At 43.1% G+C, this 16,259-nt stretch overlaps 1 protein-coding gene across 1 annotated transcript in view; it reads right to left on the bottom strand.

The window, feature by feature from the left end:
- Nucleotides 1-16,259, bottom strand: part of Slc35d2 (solute carrier family 35 member D2) — a 49,478-nt gene that overhangs the window by 33,159 nt on the left and 60 nt on the right. The window contains exons 2-3 of the mRNA XM_048800333.1: nt 5,557-5,590; nt 2,464-2,550 (exon numbers count right to left, since the gene is read on the bottom strand). Coding sequence (XP_048656290.1) covers nt 2,464-2,550 — 87 coding nt within the window. The 5' untranslated portion in view covers nt 5,557-5,590. The remainder of the gene's footprint in view (nt 1-2,463; nt 2,551-5,556; nt 5,591-16,259) is intronic.

Genomic DNA, 16,259 nt, shown 5'->3' with positions numbered 1-16,259 from the left:
ACTCAAAATCTAAAAAAAAAAATGAAAACTATTCTAAAAACCCTGACAGAAAAGCCAAGAAAAAAGTCAAGTCCACACTCTCACAGGTGACAGGATAGTCTCTCCCATCCCATGTCCTCTTCTTTTTTTTTTTTCCTCATATAAAAATAATTACATTTTTAATAATTGAAAGCTATTTGACAGTACTTTCTTTTTTATTCTAATTTGTTATATATGACAGCAGAATACATTACAATTCATATTATACATATAGAGCACAATTTTTCATACCTCTGGTTGTTTATGAAGTATATTCACACCATTTGTGTCTTCATACATGTACTTAGGGTAATGATGTCCATCTCATCCCACCATCATTTTTACCTCCATGTCCCCCCCCTTCCCTTCAAAATGTGAGCCAGATTCAATACTTTAAAGATGTCAATCCTGCTCAAATTGATTTATAGTTGCAATGGAATCCCTTCCATCCAGAGGTAGAGCTTATGTCCCTTCTTAAATTTGGGTGTAACTGTTATGATTAATACAGATGATATCTGACCTATGAGAACAGATCATAAAAGGCAATGCAGTTGGGGTCTTGCTTGCCAGAACTGACATCCTTAAAGCCTGTGGCCTCCAGATAAACATTCTTAACCCCTTGCCCACCATCTTGTAAGGAAGCCCAACTAGTCTACACTGGTGACCATAAGGTGAAACTAGGAGATAACAGTAAGAGAGATTGAATGACCAGCCTCCAGCTGCACTAACCAATTCCTTAATTAATTCAGTTCTAGCCACTGTCTGTCTACAACTATATGGGAGCCCTAAACCAGAACTGCCCAATTGAGCCTTTCTGAAACTCTTTAATTACTATGAGAGATAATACAATGACTATTGTTTGAATCACCAAGTTATAAAGTCAAAATAAGTGGAAAGTATCTACCAAAAACCCCACTTATTGATGAACTAGTAAAAGCTTTCCCTTTGAGATCAAAGAAGCCCATTGTTACCATTCCTATCAACAAATACTATATAGTAAAGCAAGTAAAAGAAATAAAAATTAGAAGGTTGAAATAAAACTGTAATTTTTGTTGCTTACATAAAAACCCAAAGGAAGCTACAATAAATCATGATTAATATTCCACATTTTTCAATTCCAAAAGAGTATAGAAAAGTTATTATATAGTATGTACCTCTAACTTGCCAAATAATATATTTTTAAAGATGTGTGTTTCCTATATCATCTAGAAATGCAAAGGGCCAAGAACAGGACGGGAAGCCTTGCTCTCCCAGATATCAACACTTTCCAAAAGCTACAGTATGGCTCCATCCCTAACAACATACACACACATATTCACAAACACACACTCACACTCTCTCTCTCTCTCTCTCACACACACACACTAACACAGTTATTACTTATAACATTCAGAATAGTGGGTAATTTGCAGTTCCACTTCATGAGCTAAGTAATCATTCCCAAGGGTAATTATTCACTCAATTATCTATTCAAGCATGATGACTTATTCTCTATGTATAGTACATGTATGAAAACAACTTTTAATTCTGAAAATGTTTAAGCTTTATACTGCATCATAGAATAAGTACAAGCAAGCCAACGACATTCTTGTTTCGTTCATGCTGGTTAGGCTGATCTATATCCTGTGCCTTAACATTTTATTTTTCTCCTTTTGCAGAAACCCCTGATCACCACTGTCATAATCAAGTGCTATCTGGTGACTAACCCGGTACCAAGGATGCCGGCTTGTCTCAGGCCTTAGAGACACAGGAGTAAACCATCCACCCTCAAGGGACTGCTATCTGATTATATCTCCTCAAAGCCAAATGCCGTCATCATCATTTAATGTCACCTGACATATGAAACTGCCCGTGGAACTAAATGCCCACCTAATGTCTGGCACTCTGCAACTGTTCAATTAAAATGTGTTTATTTCATAATCCCAGAAGAAATAGTGGACCTCATGATTCTAATTGCACATGGAAAAAAAAATCTCCTTTTTTTTTTCAACATTTATCCAGCTGTATTCTCCATTCCACTCATAGTTTCTATCAACAGAGTCTACAACTGAGAACAGGGAACAGTAGACTAGAACCAAGGGCCAAGTCCAGCCTCTTGTACGTGTAAATAAAGTTTTATTGGAACACCACTGCACCGACTCATTTGCATATTATCTAGAGCTGCCTGTAGTTGCAATAGAGATGATCCAGCCCATAACCAAAAGAGTTTGCCAATTCCTGGTTTAGAATTTGGTCATTTGGGAAGACACATAGTATTAATGTTAGGTGCTAAACACATACTTTAACTGTTATTGCATTACCTAAATGGACAACTGAGGGGTGCATATCTTTATTAAGACCTTTCCACCTGGTCTAAACAGGGTGCATAGAACCAGGCTGCTCTCTCAGGTCAATTTATAATTCTAAATTATTTTCACATCTTCCACCACTGCTTCCATCACCTACCTTTACAGGAATTTTCTTGTCAAAATCAGGGAAATGAATTATTTTATTTAGCTTGGACACATACAATATCATTATGGTGGCTGCCATCTAAAGGAAAGAAGAGAAACTTTAGCAAAACTCTTGGGAAGACTGCTTGAGGTAAAATGGCATTATCAGAAGAAAACATAAAAAAAAAAAAGCCACAAAAAATTCACTCTCCAGGTTCCAGGAAGAATAAGTAAATAAATAACCATTTCACAGAATGCTAAAACTTCTTGTCTTGCTACTAGACAGATTCCACCAGACTACAGGCAAAATGTCCCACATGGAGTAGAGAGAGAGACACACACACACACACACACACACACACTCTCTCTCTCTCTCTCTCTCTCTCTCTCTCTCTCAGACCCAGGAACAGTGATAGTGGAGAAAGGGAATGTTGTCCCTGACACTGACCACAGTTGGGGAGGCCACACATTGATCCTGGACCACATTTCCCATATCTATGCACATGCACCTTCCCCCAATACGGACCAGTTCAGGAGAGAGAGGAAAAAAAAAATTTAGGAGAGTTACATACATAAACACACTCTTTTTAAAAAGTCCTATTTTTTCTATAACAGAAGAAAAACTTAGAACAAATGAACAGAAAAAAAAAATTAATGGGTTTCTTTTTCTCCTCAGGCTAGCTGGCATAGCAAAAATATCTCATTCACATCCTGTAAATATGGAACACATGAAATTGTAAATCTTCCATATTGTTATTTTGAGATAAAAGAAAAAAATTTATAAAACTTTCATTATCATTTTTCTATGCAAATTTTAAAACATTCCATTTTCTTTATATTAGGTTGCAAAAATTTAAGAAATGCTTTAACATGACTGTAATTCAAAGGTTTTTTAAATTTTTTGTTGTTGTAGATGGAAACAATACCTTTATTTTATTTATTTATTTTAGGTGGTCTCGAGGATCAAACCCAGGGCCTCACATGTGCAAGGCAAGCGCTCCGCCCCTGAGGTACAACCCCAGCCCCAAAATCTTGATCCTAAGAAGTTTATAAATAATACTTTCATAGATTTGTGTAACTCACACACACACCTTGAATTATAATTAAACTTCATATTTTTGTTTCACTTCATATTTCTTGAAGAAATTAACAGTTAAATATGCAATTCGGACTTTTTTATGGTGGTGGTACTGGAGGTTGAACCAGGGCCCTGAGCTTGCCGAGCTCCATCCCAGCCCTTCCGATTTTTCATTTTGAGGTGGGATCTTGCTAAATTGCCCCAGCTGGCCTCTAACTTGTAATCCTCTGACTACAGCCTCCCCAAAAGCTGGGATTACGGGCGTGCACCCTCAGGCCCACACATCTTTTTTTTTTTTTTCCAGGTCTAATGGTCTCTCCCCATAACAAGCTGCAAATCAGAAAGGCATATATACTTGAGCATAAACTAATGGGCTAAAAAACATTGGATTTTTTTTAAATTTTGGGATTATCCGAGGCTCTATTACATATGCACTGATCTTTTTTAAAGTGCTTTTTTTTCTACAACTTATATTTTAGTCAAATGTTTTTGGCTGTAAGGAAATATATCATTTTCTTATGATAATTTTTATCCCTAAAATTATGCTGCACAGTTACTAATTAGCAAGACGTTTAACTGGAATAATGTTTATTCATATAAGTGACAGGCTTTCCTGATTCACAATCAAAAATTTAATTAACAAATATAATTTCCATAATTTTAAGGATTGTTTCCCCCTTTAAATTCAAGCAAAATCAAAACAAACAATCAATCTTTGTTGCCTGTTGTTGCTTGTCTACTGAAAATATGGCCAAAATAGTTACAGGCCACAAAGTCACGTTAATGGGGAATTTTAAAAAGAGCCAAACAGGCTAGTTTGAAAGCTCATCAAAGGCCATGCTGGCACTTGAGAGGAAAAAGCACACACTGGAGGAAGAAAATCGTAAATGTGTTTTGTTTGGCCCATAGTTAATAAAAATTTGAATCCACTGTCAGCATTTGTGAGTTTGGAGATGTGATTAAAAATTCAAATTCGTTCTTTCTCTTAAAAAACCCCCCAAAGTCTGAGAATAGGTTATGGTGGCCCCACCACATCTCCTCTACCCCCCAACCCCAAAAAGCGACTCCACCTGGTATCCCGTGCCCACTACAGGCTAGACGAGTATTTCCCCTGTCCCTCCCCGGGCCCCAGACCACTCTCATTTGACACCCACCAGATCTTGGAGGCCTGGAGTCTTCCAGCCCCTGCTTTAGAGTAATCAAATCCAATTATGAACTTAAAAATCAGGAGTTGCTTTTCCCACAAATACAATTATTCCTAATTATAGAATAAATAAAATGATCAATGCATGATGTATGCATATACAAAAAATTCTAGTGAATCCCACAAGTTGGTACAATTAATAGATGTTAATAATTTATATTTTAAAAAAATTTCTGCCAGGCATGCAGCTTGGGAGGCTGAGACAGGAGGATCGCAAGTGCAAAGCCTGCCTCAGCAACTTAGCAAGGCCCTAGGTGACTTGGGGAGGCCTTAAGCAACTACCAAGACCGTGTTTCAAAATAAAATATAAAAAGGGCTGAGGGGGCTGGGGATGTGGCTCAAGCCCTAGCGTGCTCGCCTGGCATGCGTGCGGCCCGGGTTTGATCCTCAGCACCACATACAAACAAAGATGTTGTCTCCGCCGAAAAACTAAAAAAAATAAATATTAAAAAAAAATTCTCTCTCTCTCTCTCTCTCTCTCTCTTCCCCCCTCCCTCTTTTAAAAAAAAAAAGGGGGGCTGGGAATGTAGCTCAGTGGTTATGTCCCCCTGGGTTCAATCCCTGGTACAAAAAAAAAAAGGGTTTTCTTTTAAAGTTTCCTACATGACACTGATGCAGGGACCATATATATAAGAACCAATGCTGTAGGGGAAAAAAAGAAAATTTGCGTCAATATTTCATGTAGTCTCACCAATAATCCCATGATCCTCTGGCCTCACACCAGCTATATAAATTGTTAAACCATAATCTTAAGCAAAAGCACTTAAAGTATCATCATGTACACCAATGACCTGTTAAGAGGCCGATTTATTTTTTTCACTTACCTGACCAATTCCAAGAACAACTGGTGATGGGAAACTACAAGAAACACAGAATAACAAATCAGTTTAACATCAGAAAAATGTGAAGACAATATAGAAAACATAGTGACAAGAATTACTAAAAAACCTTAGACAATGGAAACAATACCAGATTTATTCACTTCTCATTTGTTCATTTTTCTTTCCTTTATTAACTGATCATTGTTCAACTTGGAAACTTTCTTTTATCCTTGTATGTAAAACGGCCGATATTACTGTTTATGTAGAAAATCTAGAATAGTCTGATGATAAATTATTCAAATTAATAAAAATAACTTTAGAAAGGGCACTGATTGCAAGAAGATCTCTACAGAGAGAAGCATTAAGATGACATTTTTTAAAAAAACTAAAGATCTAAGTAAAGGTCACAGGTTGGAAACTCAACATCATAGTGAGGTCCGTTACCTACCAACTGGTCTATAGAATCAATGCAACCTCAGTCAAAACACCAACAGGAAACTGACAGGTTGATCCTGAAACTGAATAGACAGGCAAACAGCAAAGACAATTGTTTTCCATCTTGAAAAAGAACAAAGTTGTAGGTGTGACTCTACTAGCTGTCAGGATTCATTTATAATAAATGAGATTGTGTGACATTTTGGGGTTGAGCCTGGTCCCTACCTCACTCCATACTTAAAGGGCAGCTCACTACCTGAACTGGCCCATCCACTTTCTCTGGCTCCCAGACATTCTCTCAAAGCAGTAAGAAAGCTAAGATCTCCCAAAACACTTGGTCCTCAATCTGTTCAAAGAGAAAACACACCTGTATCAGGCAGAGTCAGAAAAGAGCGGAGCACCAATGTACCCCATCAGAGAAAATGGAAGGAATGGCTGAACAGAACCTCCGTGAGAATAAAGTGAACTCCAGCGGAAGCTGGTAGTGCCACCAGGTATCCCCTTCCAGACAGAAGCACTCATTCCTTGGATGGTGAAGAAGAGTCCTGTCAAAAGCACCCCACCCCTCCCACCCCCAAGCGACCTGTGTTCCAACGGCCAGTCTGTTGGGAGTCACCCCAGCTCCAAAGACTAACTTCCCCATTCAAGAAGAGCCATCCAATGGTGAGCTCTGCTGGCTCACATGATCCTTACCCACCAATCAAAAAGCACCCCATGCCAATTGTCAGACCACCCCCCACCCCCCCCTCTATAAATATGCAGAGCTGTTCCTCAATAAACAGGCATTTTCCCGATGGCAAGCCTTGATCGTTCTTTCACAGTCTATGCAGGAATCCAAAGGCCGGGGCCTCACCCCAATTCCAGACAACCCTGCAGAGCCATCCCAGCACAGAGCCCCTGAGATCAGGCCTTCCTGTGACTAGGCCACCACCCAGCTTCTCCCTCTGCCTGTGCCTGTGTCCCAGGAACATCCTCCAGGACACTCCTAGCATCCCAGAGGACAAGCCCGCAACACAAAGCAAGGGTAGCAGGCGGTAAAACAGTAAAAACAACAAAACGGAGAAGATGGACAAAGAGCCCAGCTAGGACAAACTCAGCCTGGGGATGAGGACGCTTCCTAGTCCCCTCAGGCTACAGACCCCCTGGTAAGAATAAGTAAACAAGAGCGTAACCCTGAAACATAACACAGCCAAAGGAGATGAAAAGAGGGCACCGAGACCTCAGGAATCCAGGTGAGGACCAATCAGCCAGACTGCCACGTGAAGAAACGTGAAGAAACGCCTACACCACACCAGGAACCCGACAGCCACTGCTGGAAACAACGGCCAGCTCCCGCAGGGTCACAGTGCCGGCCAGGGAAAAAGACACACTCTGCAAGGTTAGCAGGCAGGGGAAGACAGGCGGACACGGCCAGCCAGGGCTGATTGCTGGGCCTGGTGCAAAGAACTCAGTAAGAGAGGAGATAATTCAAAGGTAAATGAGAAATTAGTCTTCTTATCATGAAGGGAAAAATACTTACTGAATCTTCATGTCTAAAAGCACAAGGAATTTCAGAAAATCTGGGAAAGCGTACTCAACAATCCATACTTGTGATTTCCCCATCAAATATTTTGTGGATGAAATATTTTCAGGAAAAAAATGAATCTCTACTAAATATGCACAAACTTTTTCCTTGTCATTATTCCCTAAATGATACAGTATAACAACTATTTACACAGCATGTACATTGTATTAGATATTCTAAGTAATCTAAAGGTGGTTTAAAGTATACAGGAAGATATGTATAGGTTATATGCAAAGACTGCCACATTTTATGTAAGGACCTGAGCATCTGGGAATAAGGTATGCTTGAGAGTCCTGAATCAATCCCCTACAAACCCTGAGGGATAAAAATATTTGAAAATCAACAGTTCTTTGAATTGAACTGCAATTTCTCATTTCTCCATTGAATGCAGTTAAAGTGAAATTTCACACATGAGCTCTCTCCTGGGGGCCATGTCCTGAGCTCCTTTCCTCTGTCATTTCCTTCCATCATGATATTCTGCCTCATCTCAAGCCCAGAACAATGGAGTCAGCCATTTACAGACTGAGACCTTTAAAACTAGGAGCCCCAAATAAACTAGTTTGTTCTTGGCAAGTCTTTTGGTCACAGCAACAACAATAGTAACAAATGATTAAAATGGAAATTGGTATGGAGAAGTGGGGTAGTTGCTGTGACTCACCTGATCATGTGGTTCAGAGCTTTTGAAGCTTTTTGGAATTTGTGAGAGCAATTTTGAAAAGTTGAGAGATGCAAGCTGGAAAAGTTATAGATTGTTGTAAGTGGAGTTTAATGGGCAATTCTGGTGTAAACTCAAAAGACCAGAGTGTTGATAGGGCTGTGGACAGTAAAGACTGAGCTCATGAGATTTCAGAAGAGAAAGATTCTATTGGAAATTGGACTAGGGGTCATTCATGTCATATTCAGGCAAAAAAATTGTCAACATTTTGCCCATGTCCTGAGACTTTCTGTGAGGCTGAATTTAAAGGTGACAGACTACTTAATCTGGTGGAAGAAATTTCAAGGCAGCACAGCAGTCAGGTAGTGGCCTGAATAGTGTTGGCAGTTTTTAGATAAGTTTACTGCGATAATAATTAAGAGCAGAAAGCAGAACAGAAAGATTTGAAAAACTTGCAGTTTATCCAGAAAAGTGAGAGTAAATCTGGGGCTAGGGAAGTTGTGGTTGTTAAGGACATTACAGCCACTAGAGAGATACTAAATACTTTATCCAGAGATAATAGGAAAAGTGGCTTGAGGGCATCTCAAGAATTGACAAGATCACACACATGTCAGGCTCAAGAGTGTAAAAGTAAAAATTCCATTGAGAAGAGACCATTGGGGAACTTGCTTGCACACGGGCTGCTACCTATAGCCATGGTCCCAGGAGACTTGGCTACTTCTTGAGATGGTAGCAGACCTTCCCATCAACCATGCGGTGCTGGGTCTGCAGGATTGCAAGATGCTGAAGTTAGAGATCAGTCCAGGCAAAGTGCAGGGCAGTCAGGGCCCTTCAGGCTGCCCCTGAGCAAGCAATGCTTGACAAAGTAAGGAGGAAGTCAAAGTCACAGTGGAGACCCCCGAGATCAAGAGATGCCCGTAATGTGGCATGTCAGCATATCTGCTGAGAAAAGCTGAAGGAATGGAGCAGAAACGAGCCAAGAGAGAGGCCATGCAGGCTGCGACCAGCAAAGCCATGGGGCAGAACTACACAAGTCCTTGGGATAGAATATCATGGTGCCAGGTGCCCCAGACACCGGACATGGACGTGTCTGCCTGGGGAGGCGTTGGATCTTGTTTTGGTTCCATCCTTCCTCTCTGTGCCCTTATTGCTCCCTTATTGGAGAGGAAACTTTTACTCTGTCACATATTGGATATGTGTAACTTGCTTTTGATTTTTAGAGGGGCTCATACTGAGAGTTTGCCTTGAGCCTCAAGGAGATTTTGGACTTAGACTTTTGGGTAATGCTGAAACTCTTAAGACTATAGGGATTCTTGGAAATTGATCAAATATATTTTGAATAGTGAGATTGGCATATGCCTTTGGGGGCTAGGACAGAATATTTTGACTTAGGTATGAGGTATCCCCAAAAGCTTCTATGTGAGGCAATGCAAGAATTGTTCAAAGGTAGAATGGTTGGATTGTGAGTTGTAACCTAATCAATGGACTAATGCATTGATATGGATTAACTGGGTGGTAACTGTAGACAAGTGGGAAGTGAATAGAGGAGGTAGGTCACGGGGGCGTGTCCTAGGGGGGGTCTCTCTCTCTCTCTCTCTCTCTCTCTCTCTCTCTCTCTCTCTCCTTTCCATTGCCATGTCCTGAGCTGCTTTCCTTCACTATGCCCTTCTGCTGTGACATTCTTCATCACTTTGGGCCCAGAGGTACGGACTTGACCAACCACAGACTAAATCTCTGAAACCATGAGCCAAAATAAATTTTTCTTCCTCTAAAAAAAGAAAGAAGGAAAAGAAAAGAAAATTTCACAAGTGCAACTTGAGATCCCCAACTGAGATAATCCTTCAAATACAACCCACATGAACAGTGGTGGACCGATCTCTGATAGGAATGTGATCTGAAGTCCACAGTGTTGGCCGTGAAGTCCTCCTGCCAAAAATGTTTGCACGGAATGAAATCAAGCCCCCAACTTAACTTTCAGAAGATGGAAGAAAAGTAAGTGGACCGAGACTTCAGAACATAATTCATATTCCATAATGTGAGATATTTTACCAAACAACTGACATGATTTTTTTTCCAAGACCATATGAAAAATGGGGTGGTATTGGAGACCTTTTCAGATTAAAATAAACTGAAAAGACATAACTACATGCTTTGCATAAGCCTGTATGTAATTCAAGTGGTTTTTAAAAATCCATGAAAATAAATTGGGTACAGTGGTGCATGCCTGATATCCCAGCGGCTTGAGAGGCTGAGGCAGGAGTTTCGCAAGTTCAAAGCCAGCCTCAGCAATGGCGAGGTGCTTAGTAACTCAGTGAGACGCCGTCTCTAAATATAATACAAAATACGGCTGGGGATGTGGCTCAGTGGTCAAGCGCCCCTGAGTTCAATCCCTGGTACCCCCCAAAAAAAAGAAAGCCAAGGAAACATCTAGAGACAAATAGGATGATTATAGATGAGGTGTTAGATTATTTTAGGACAGTGTTGTATTTGTGAAAATGGTACAGTGTAGAGCATCCATGGGTTAGGAGAGGACAGTACACATCCCCAGGCCTGCAATCTGCCTTCAGTGGTCTTGGGGGAGGGAGTACTTTGCTCTAGGGCCATGCATGTGGGAGCCCATTGTACTTTGCTTTCTATGTCTCCGAATGCTTGAAACTTCTCATAACAAAAGGCAAAGACCTGGTCATCCTACAAACAGCTAAATAATTAAATAAAGGCAGACTTTTTCCAATTCTTTTTTGGATTAAAGAAAACAATTTAGAAGTAAATGAGCAAACAAGTAACATCTGTAACATAGATCCATTCTTATCAAAAGAAATTCAAGGGCTGGGGCTACAGGTCAGCAGTATAGTGCTTGCCTAGCATGCAAGAGGACTGGGGTTCCATCATCAGACACCACACACACACACACACACACACACACACACACACACAGATGCAATCTATGTGTCCCTGTCTCCATCTGTGTATCTATATGTACATTCATCCATCTAAAAAGATGTCTGAAATTATTGCCTAATATTAATCATAATACATTTTTAAAATTTCAACTTAATATTTCTTTTAATTTCTTATAAAGATGACAACAGAATGACTTTTTTGTCCTTCAATACAGGGATGGAACCCAGGACCTTTAGCATGCTAGGGAAGTGCTCTACCACTGAGCTACACTCCCCAGGCCCAGAATGGCTTTCCTTTAAAAAAAAGAAAAAAAAAAAGACAGAAGAGAGATATTTCAATATATTTATTCCAGATTGTGGGAATATGGATCATTATTATCTGCCTCTGCCCTGCTGGGGTCATGGACACATACCACTGCATCCAGCTATCTCAAATTTTTGAGCTGAATTCTTGTAGGAGTGGATGAAGTGGAAATGGAGTGGACACGACTCTGAAAGGTAGGGAGACAGAGGGCAGGTGTGGGGTCAGGAGGATGTGTGTGTGAGGAGCATCGTTTTCAAGCTGGTAGAAGGGAAGCCACCAGCACAGAGGAGAAAGGGAGGAGCAGAGGAAGGAGCTCGACCTTCCTCCCACAAGAAGATAAGGCCACACTTCAGCAGGAAGGAGACGGAGGGGTCTCATCTGCCAGTTTCTATTTTCTCAATGAAGGGTCGGAGGAGAAGGGAGGAGGGGTGGCGCATGATGGGTTTCAGCATGAATCAGGACGCATGAAAGAGCATTCTAAGACAAGAAAAGCAATCTGCAGGTCATCAGGACGTCCCATTGAGGGCTGTGATCACAATCTAAAGTGGAACCTACCAACACAGATGTGGCTTTCCACCCAGGACACTGAGAGCCACTCCAGCATTAAAGGAGGAGGGTAGGTGACAAGGACATCCACGGACAGAGAGAAGGGACGCTCCCTCGCCCATCCAAGAGCAGTTCCCAGAGGGACCAGAGAAATGACACCAGGAGAGACAGATAGGGCAAGAAATGAGGCAGGAGGAGGCACAGCAGGGTCAGGGAGGGGACACCTGCAGCAGATGTCCTGGAGAGGCAGGGTTCTGGGAGCAGCTGCGGGAAGTGCTGGGAATGAGTTCAGAATGGGTCAGCACATGGATTCTGAAGTCTGGGGAAGGCCGATCAGGGTCCAGGTGGAGAGGAAGAAGACTCCGGGATGGGTCACAGAAGGCACGCAGGAGCCATCACAGAGGGGACGAAAGGCAGTGGAAAATCCAGTCTCAACAGACCATGAGCCATGGGGAGCCAAGAGAACCCACCTCCAATGGCGGCTCCCCCTCTGGGTGTCAGAGATCCAGCTTCTCCTGGGTGGGCAGAAGTGGGCAGCGTCTCCAGGAAAGAACCAGGTTTTTACCCAATTAAGAGAAAATCAGGTGTTGGTTTTTGCTTTGTAATATAGCCCTGTAAATTCCCACAGCTGGAGACTCCCATTCAGTAAGTTTTATAAAAACCTCTCCAAGTCAATCAGGCAACCAAACGGGTTTGGAAGCCACTGTGTTAAAGGGGATCAAAGCCCTGCGGTGAATCATGAAGTAAACCCAGCAAATACTGAGCAAATATTTGTTGGGCTGTTTTAGTCAGCTTTTTCACTGCTGTGACTAAAAGGCCTAATAAGAACAATTTTAGAAGAAGAAAAGTTTATCGGGGGGCTTGTGTTTTCAGAGGTCTCAGTCCATTGATGGCCAACTCCATTCCTCAGGAGCAGAACATCATGGCGGAAGAGTGTGGAGGAGGGACGTGGCACCAGGAAGCAGAGAGAGAGCTCTGCTCAACAATTTGACAAAATATATACCCCAAAGGCAAGCCCCCAGGGACCCACTTCCTCCAGCCACCCCCTACCTGCCTACAAGTACCACCCAGTATACCACTCAGATTAATTCATGGTGGGGTAAGGATTCATAACCCAACTATTTCACTTCTAAACCTTCTTGCAAGGTCTCACACATGAGTTGCTGGGGGACACATACCTAAACCCTAGCAGACTGAGTATAATTAAGTTCCATATTTTTTAGTAAGTATCATTAGTGAATTCTCTCACAGCACAGACAATAGCATTAAAAAGGGGGGGGGGGGAAACCAAACCACAACTGCAATTACAGATCACCTGCATGATCTCAAGAACTTGATACCAAAGAAGCATGAGCATAACCACTGGCCATAGACTCTCAGGTGACCTTGCTTTTTCCCCAGTCCCATCAGGGTCTCATAGTTCACATCCTTCCAAAGCCACTTTTTCCAGCCAGGTAAATCTAGCATGACAATGAACTAAAACTAATAACTAGGGACACCCATCAGTTCTGTACCCTAATCGGAATCTATCTGCCCAAAATGAAGAGGGGAGGGAATCCCCAAAACTACATTCCCACGACCCTGTGAATGAGGGGACTGGCAAAAGGTCCTTCCTTCTGTCGTCTACACAAGATTCTCTCCTCAAATAGCTCATGCTCGGATCAGATTTCCACCATTTATTGTTGAAACAAATCACCACAGCCTTCCTCCCCTCAAAAACATGTGTCTCGCGCATTTTGAAAGAGGAGAACTATGTTGTTTGAACAGAGCTCTCCCACTGTACAACATATTGCATTACAGAAATGTGAAAAATGTTTATTTACAAAGGTTACAAGGGCTCTCGCCTTCCTGGGGCAAAAACTCCATTTGCTTTTTTTTGTAGTGCTGGGAATGGAATCTGGGGTCTTAGTGCATGCTGGGCAAATGCTCCACCCCTGAGCAAGAGTCCCAGCCCTGGCTCTCAATATTTTAAAGTGTGAAAAGGCTGCAGCATGAATGTCTCATCACGGTTCTTTCTGGTGGAATGTTGTCCTGCGTCTTCAAAGTGTTGACCAGGGTTTACAGGTCCCTCCTTCCAATAAGAGGACTGTGTTTCTAGAAGCACTAACCCCTTGGCCAGTCAGCACCCACTCAGGCCAGGACACAGGTGGGGCCTTATTCCCAGCCTTCCTTTGACCTAAGTCCTGACCACTCTCAATGAAGCCTGTCAACAACATTCTCTTGTTTTAATCTTGTAGATGTGAAGATTTCTTTTATCCTTCCTTAGCTTGCACTCTGTGTGTGAAATGATCTAGGTTTAGGTTCGTTTCAATTTCTTTGAGGCAGGGTTGGTGTTTTCTATGGACACCAGGGAGCGACCTGCAGCTCACAGCCTGTTGTGATGTGGATCTGAAATGTTCCCCAGAAGCTCGTGTGTTGGAGGCCCAGTCCCCAGTGCAGCAGTGTTCAGAGGTGGGGCCTTTGAGAGGTGCCTGGTGGGTCAGGAGGGCTCTGAGCCCATCCGTGGATCCATCCATTCACAGGGTCAGATGCAATGGGTTTGGGGAAAGGCTCTGTCATAAAGGAAACTCTCTGCTTCCTGGTCAGCATGAGGTGGGCAGCTTTGTCCACAACAGGCTCCTCACCATGATGCTCTGCTCACCACAGGCCCAGAAACAATGGCCAGGTGACCGTGGACTGAAACTGTGAGCCAAAATAAATCTTTCCTCCTCCAAATTATTTAGTCTCAAGTATTTTGTCACAGAGACAGAAAGCTAAGTAGCACAAGGCCTGGTAAAGAATATCTACAATTAGGCCAGGGCTGTATCACAAGACCACCAAAATAAAAGACAGCCATAGGGTCACCCAAAGGTACCCTACCTCTATCCCTCCCCTCCAGTCAGCTGTCCCCCGGACGTTCACCTAGGACACTGCAACAGCCTCCTCCCCTGACCAGGGGATCAGGGGATCACCCCCTGCAGCCTGTAACCCTTTTTATTACACAAATTATACCATGTCATTCCAAGGTTAAAGGAACCCCCACCTATATTTAGACTAAAATTAAAACTATCACTATCTCCCTCTTCACCCTGGTCCCCCAATATCTGGTGTGAATGTGGCAGTCTGAGTGACTAAGACTGCTCTGCTTGACACTCCTCCGGCCTCCCATCTCACACAGGCAGCGTCCTACACTGTCTGCCTAACCATCCCTCTCAGATGTTCTTCCCCCATCTCCCAGAGTGGCTCCCTCACTCCACTGAGGTCTAGGCTAAAGGTCACCTCTAGAGCCCCAGCAGCCAATGATTTCATCAATCACACCTACCTATGAAGCCTCCATACACACTCAAAACCACAAATTCCCCCACACTCCCTAACTTACTTTCTGCAGTATTTTCTTCTCCAGAACCCTGGCCACATCTGACATCTTAGAAATGTACAGTTTATTTTGGGTCCAGTGGGATCTCAGCTCCATGGGAGATTAGCGACCTGCACCTGAGGTTCACTTCCACTCCGGGGCCTGGCCAGGAGCCTGGTGCAGGTGCACGTTAACATTACTCAACAGACCTGGCCGCAGTCCCTTACTCCTGGCCCTGGTGGCCTTCTCGCAGTCCCTTACTCCTGGCCCTGGTGGCCTTCTCCTGTCTCCCGCAGCAGCCGATCAAGTTCATGGCCACTTCTGCACACTGCACTTGCTGCCCCCTCTGCTCGGGACATGCCAGCACCAACCTCTGGGGTCATGTCTGAAATTGCCTGGTTTATTCTTAAAGCTGCTTGTTTACTTTCAGATATTGCTCAGTAAATATCTGTTGGAGGCACAACCTGGGAGCTCGGGAGCCTTGGTTTTCCCAACTTTAAAACAAGAAAGCCCAAGGGGCTCTTAGGTCTCTTTAGGCATTGTTCTTTTTTTTTTTTTTTTTTAAACCTTAAATTCTCAAAGCACAGGACAGTTTACAGACTCCACTTGTGACAAGTCGTGCCAAGCCCCGGGACGTCATTAACCTTGGTAGTCATCTGAGCGAACTGCTGACTGGCCTTGTCCGAGGTTTAAGTCCACAGCCCTTTGGGACAGCGGCCGCCGCCAGCCGAGTCACGCGGCTCAGGGAGCACAGATGTGCGGGTTTACTTCACACTAATCCAAAAACTGACATCACGCCGACTTCTGGTGGTTTCCCTGTTTCCGGGAAGGTGCTGGCGGGAAGGAGAGGTCGGCACTGGGGGCCCATCTCAGGACGGCGACAGGGACAGGGACAGGGACGGGTCTCCCGGCTCCCGCAGACCTGCTCGCGGCTGTGGGTAGCGCGGGCCTCCGCTCCTGGGCTCCCG

This window comes from Marmota marmota, unplaced genomic scaffold (genome assembly GCF_001458135.2).
Source record: "Marmota marmota marmota unplaced genomic scaffold, marMar, whole genome shotgun sequence".
Lineage (NCBI taxonomy): Eukaryota > Metazoa > Chordata > Mammalia > Rodentia > Sciuridae > Marmota > Marmota marmota.
This window is presented reverse-complemented; position numbering and strand designations above follow the sequence as displayed.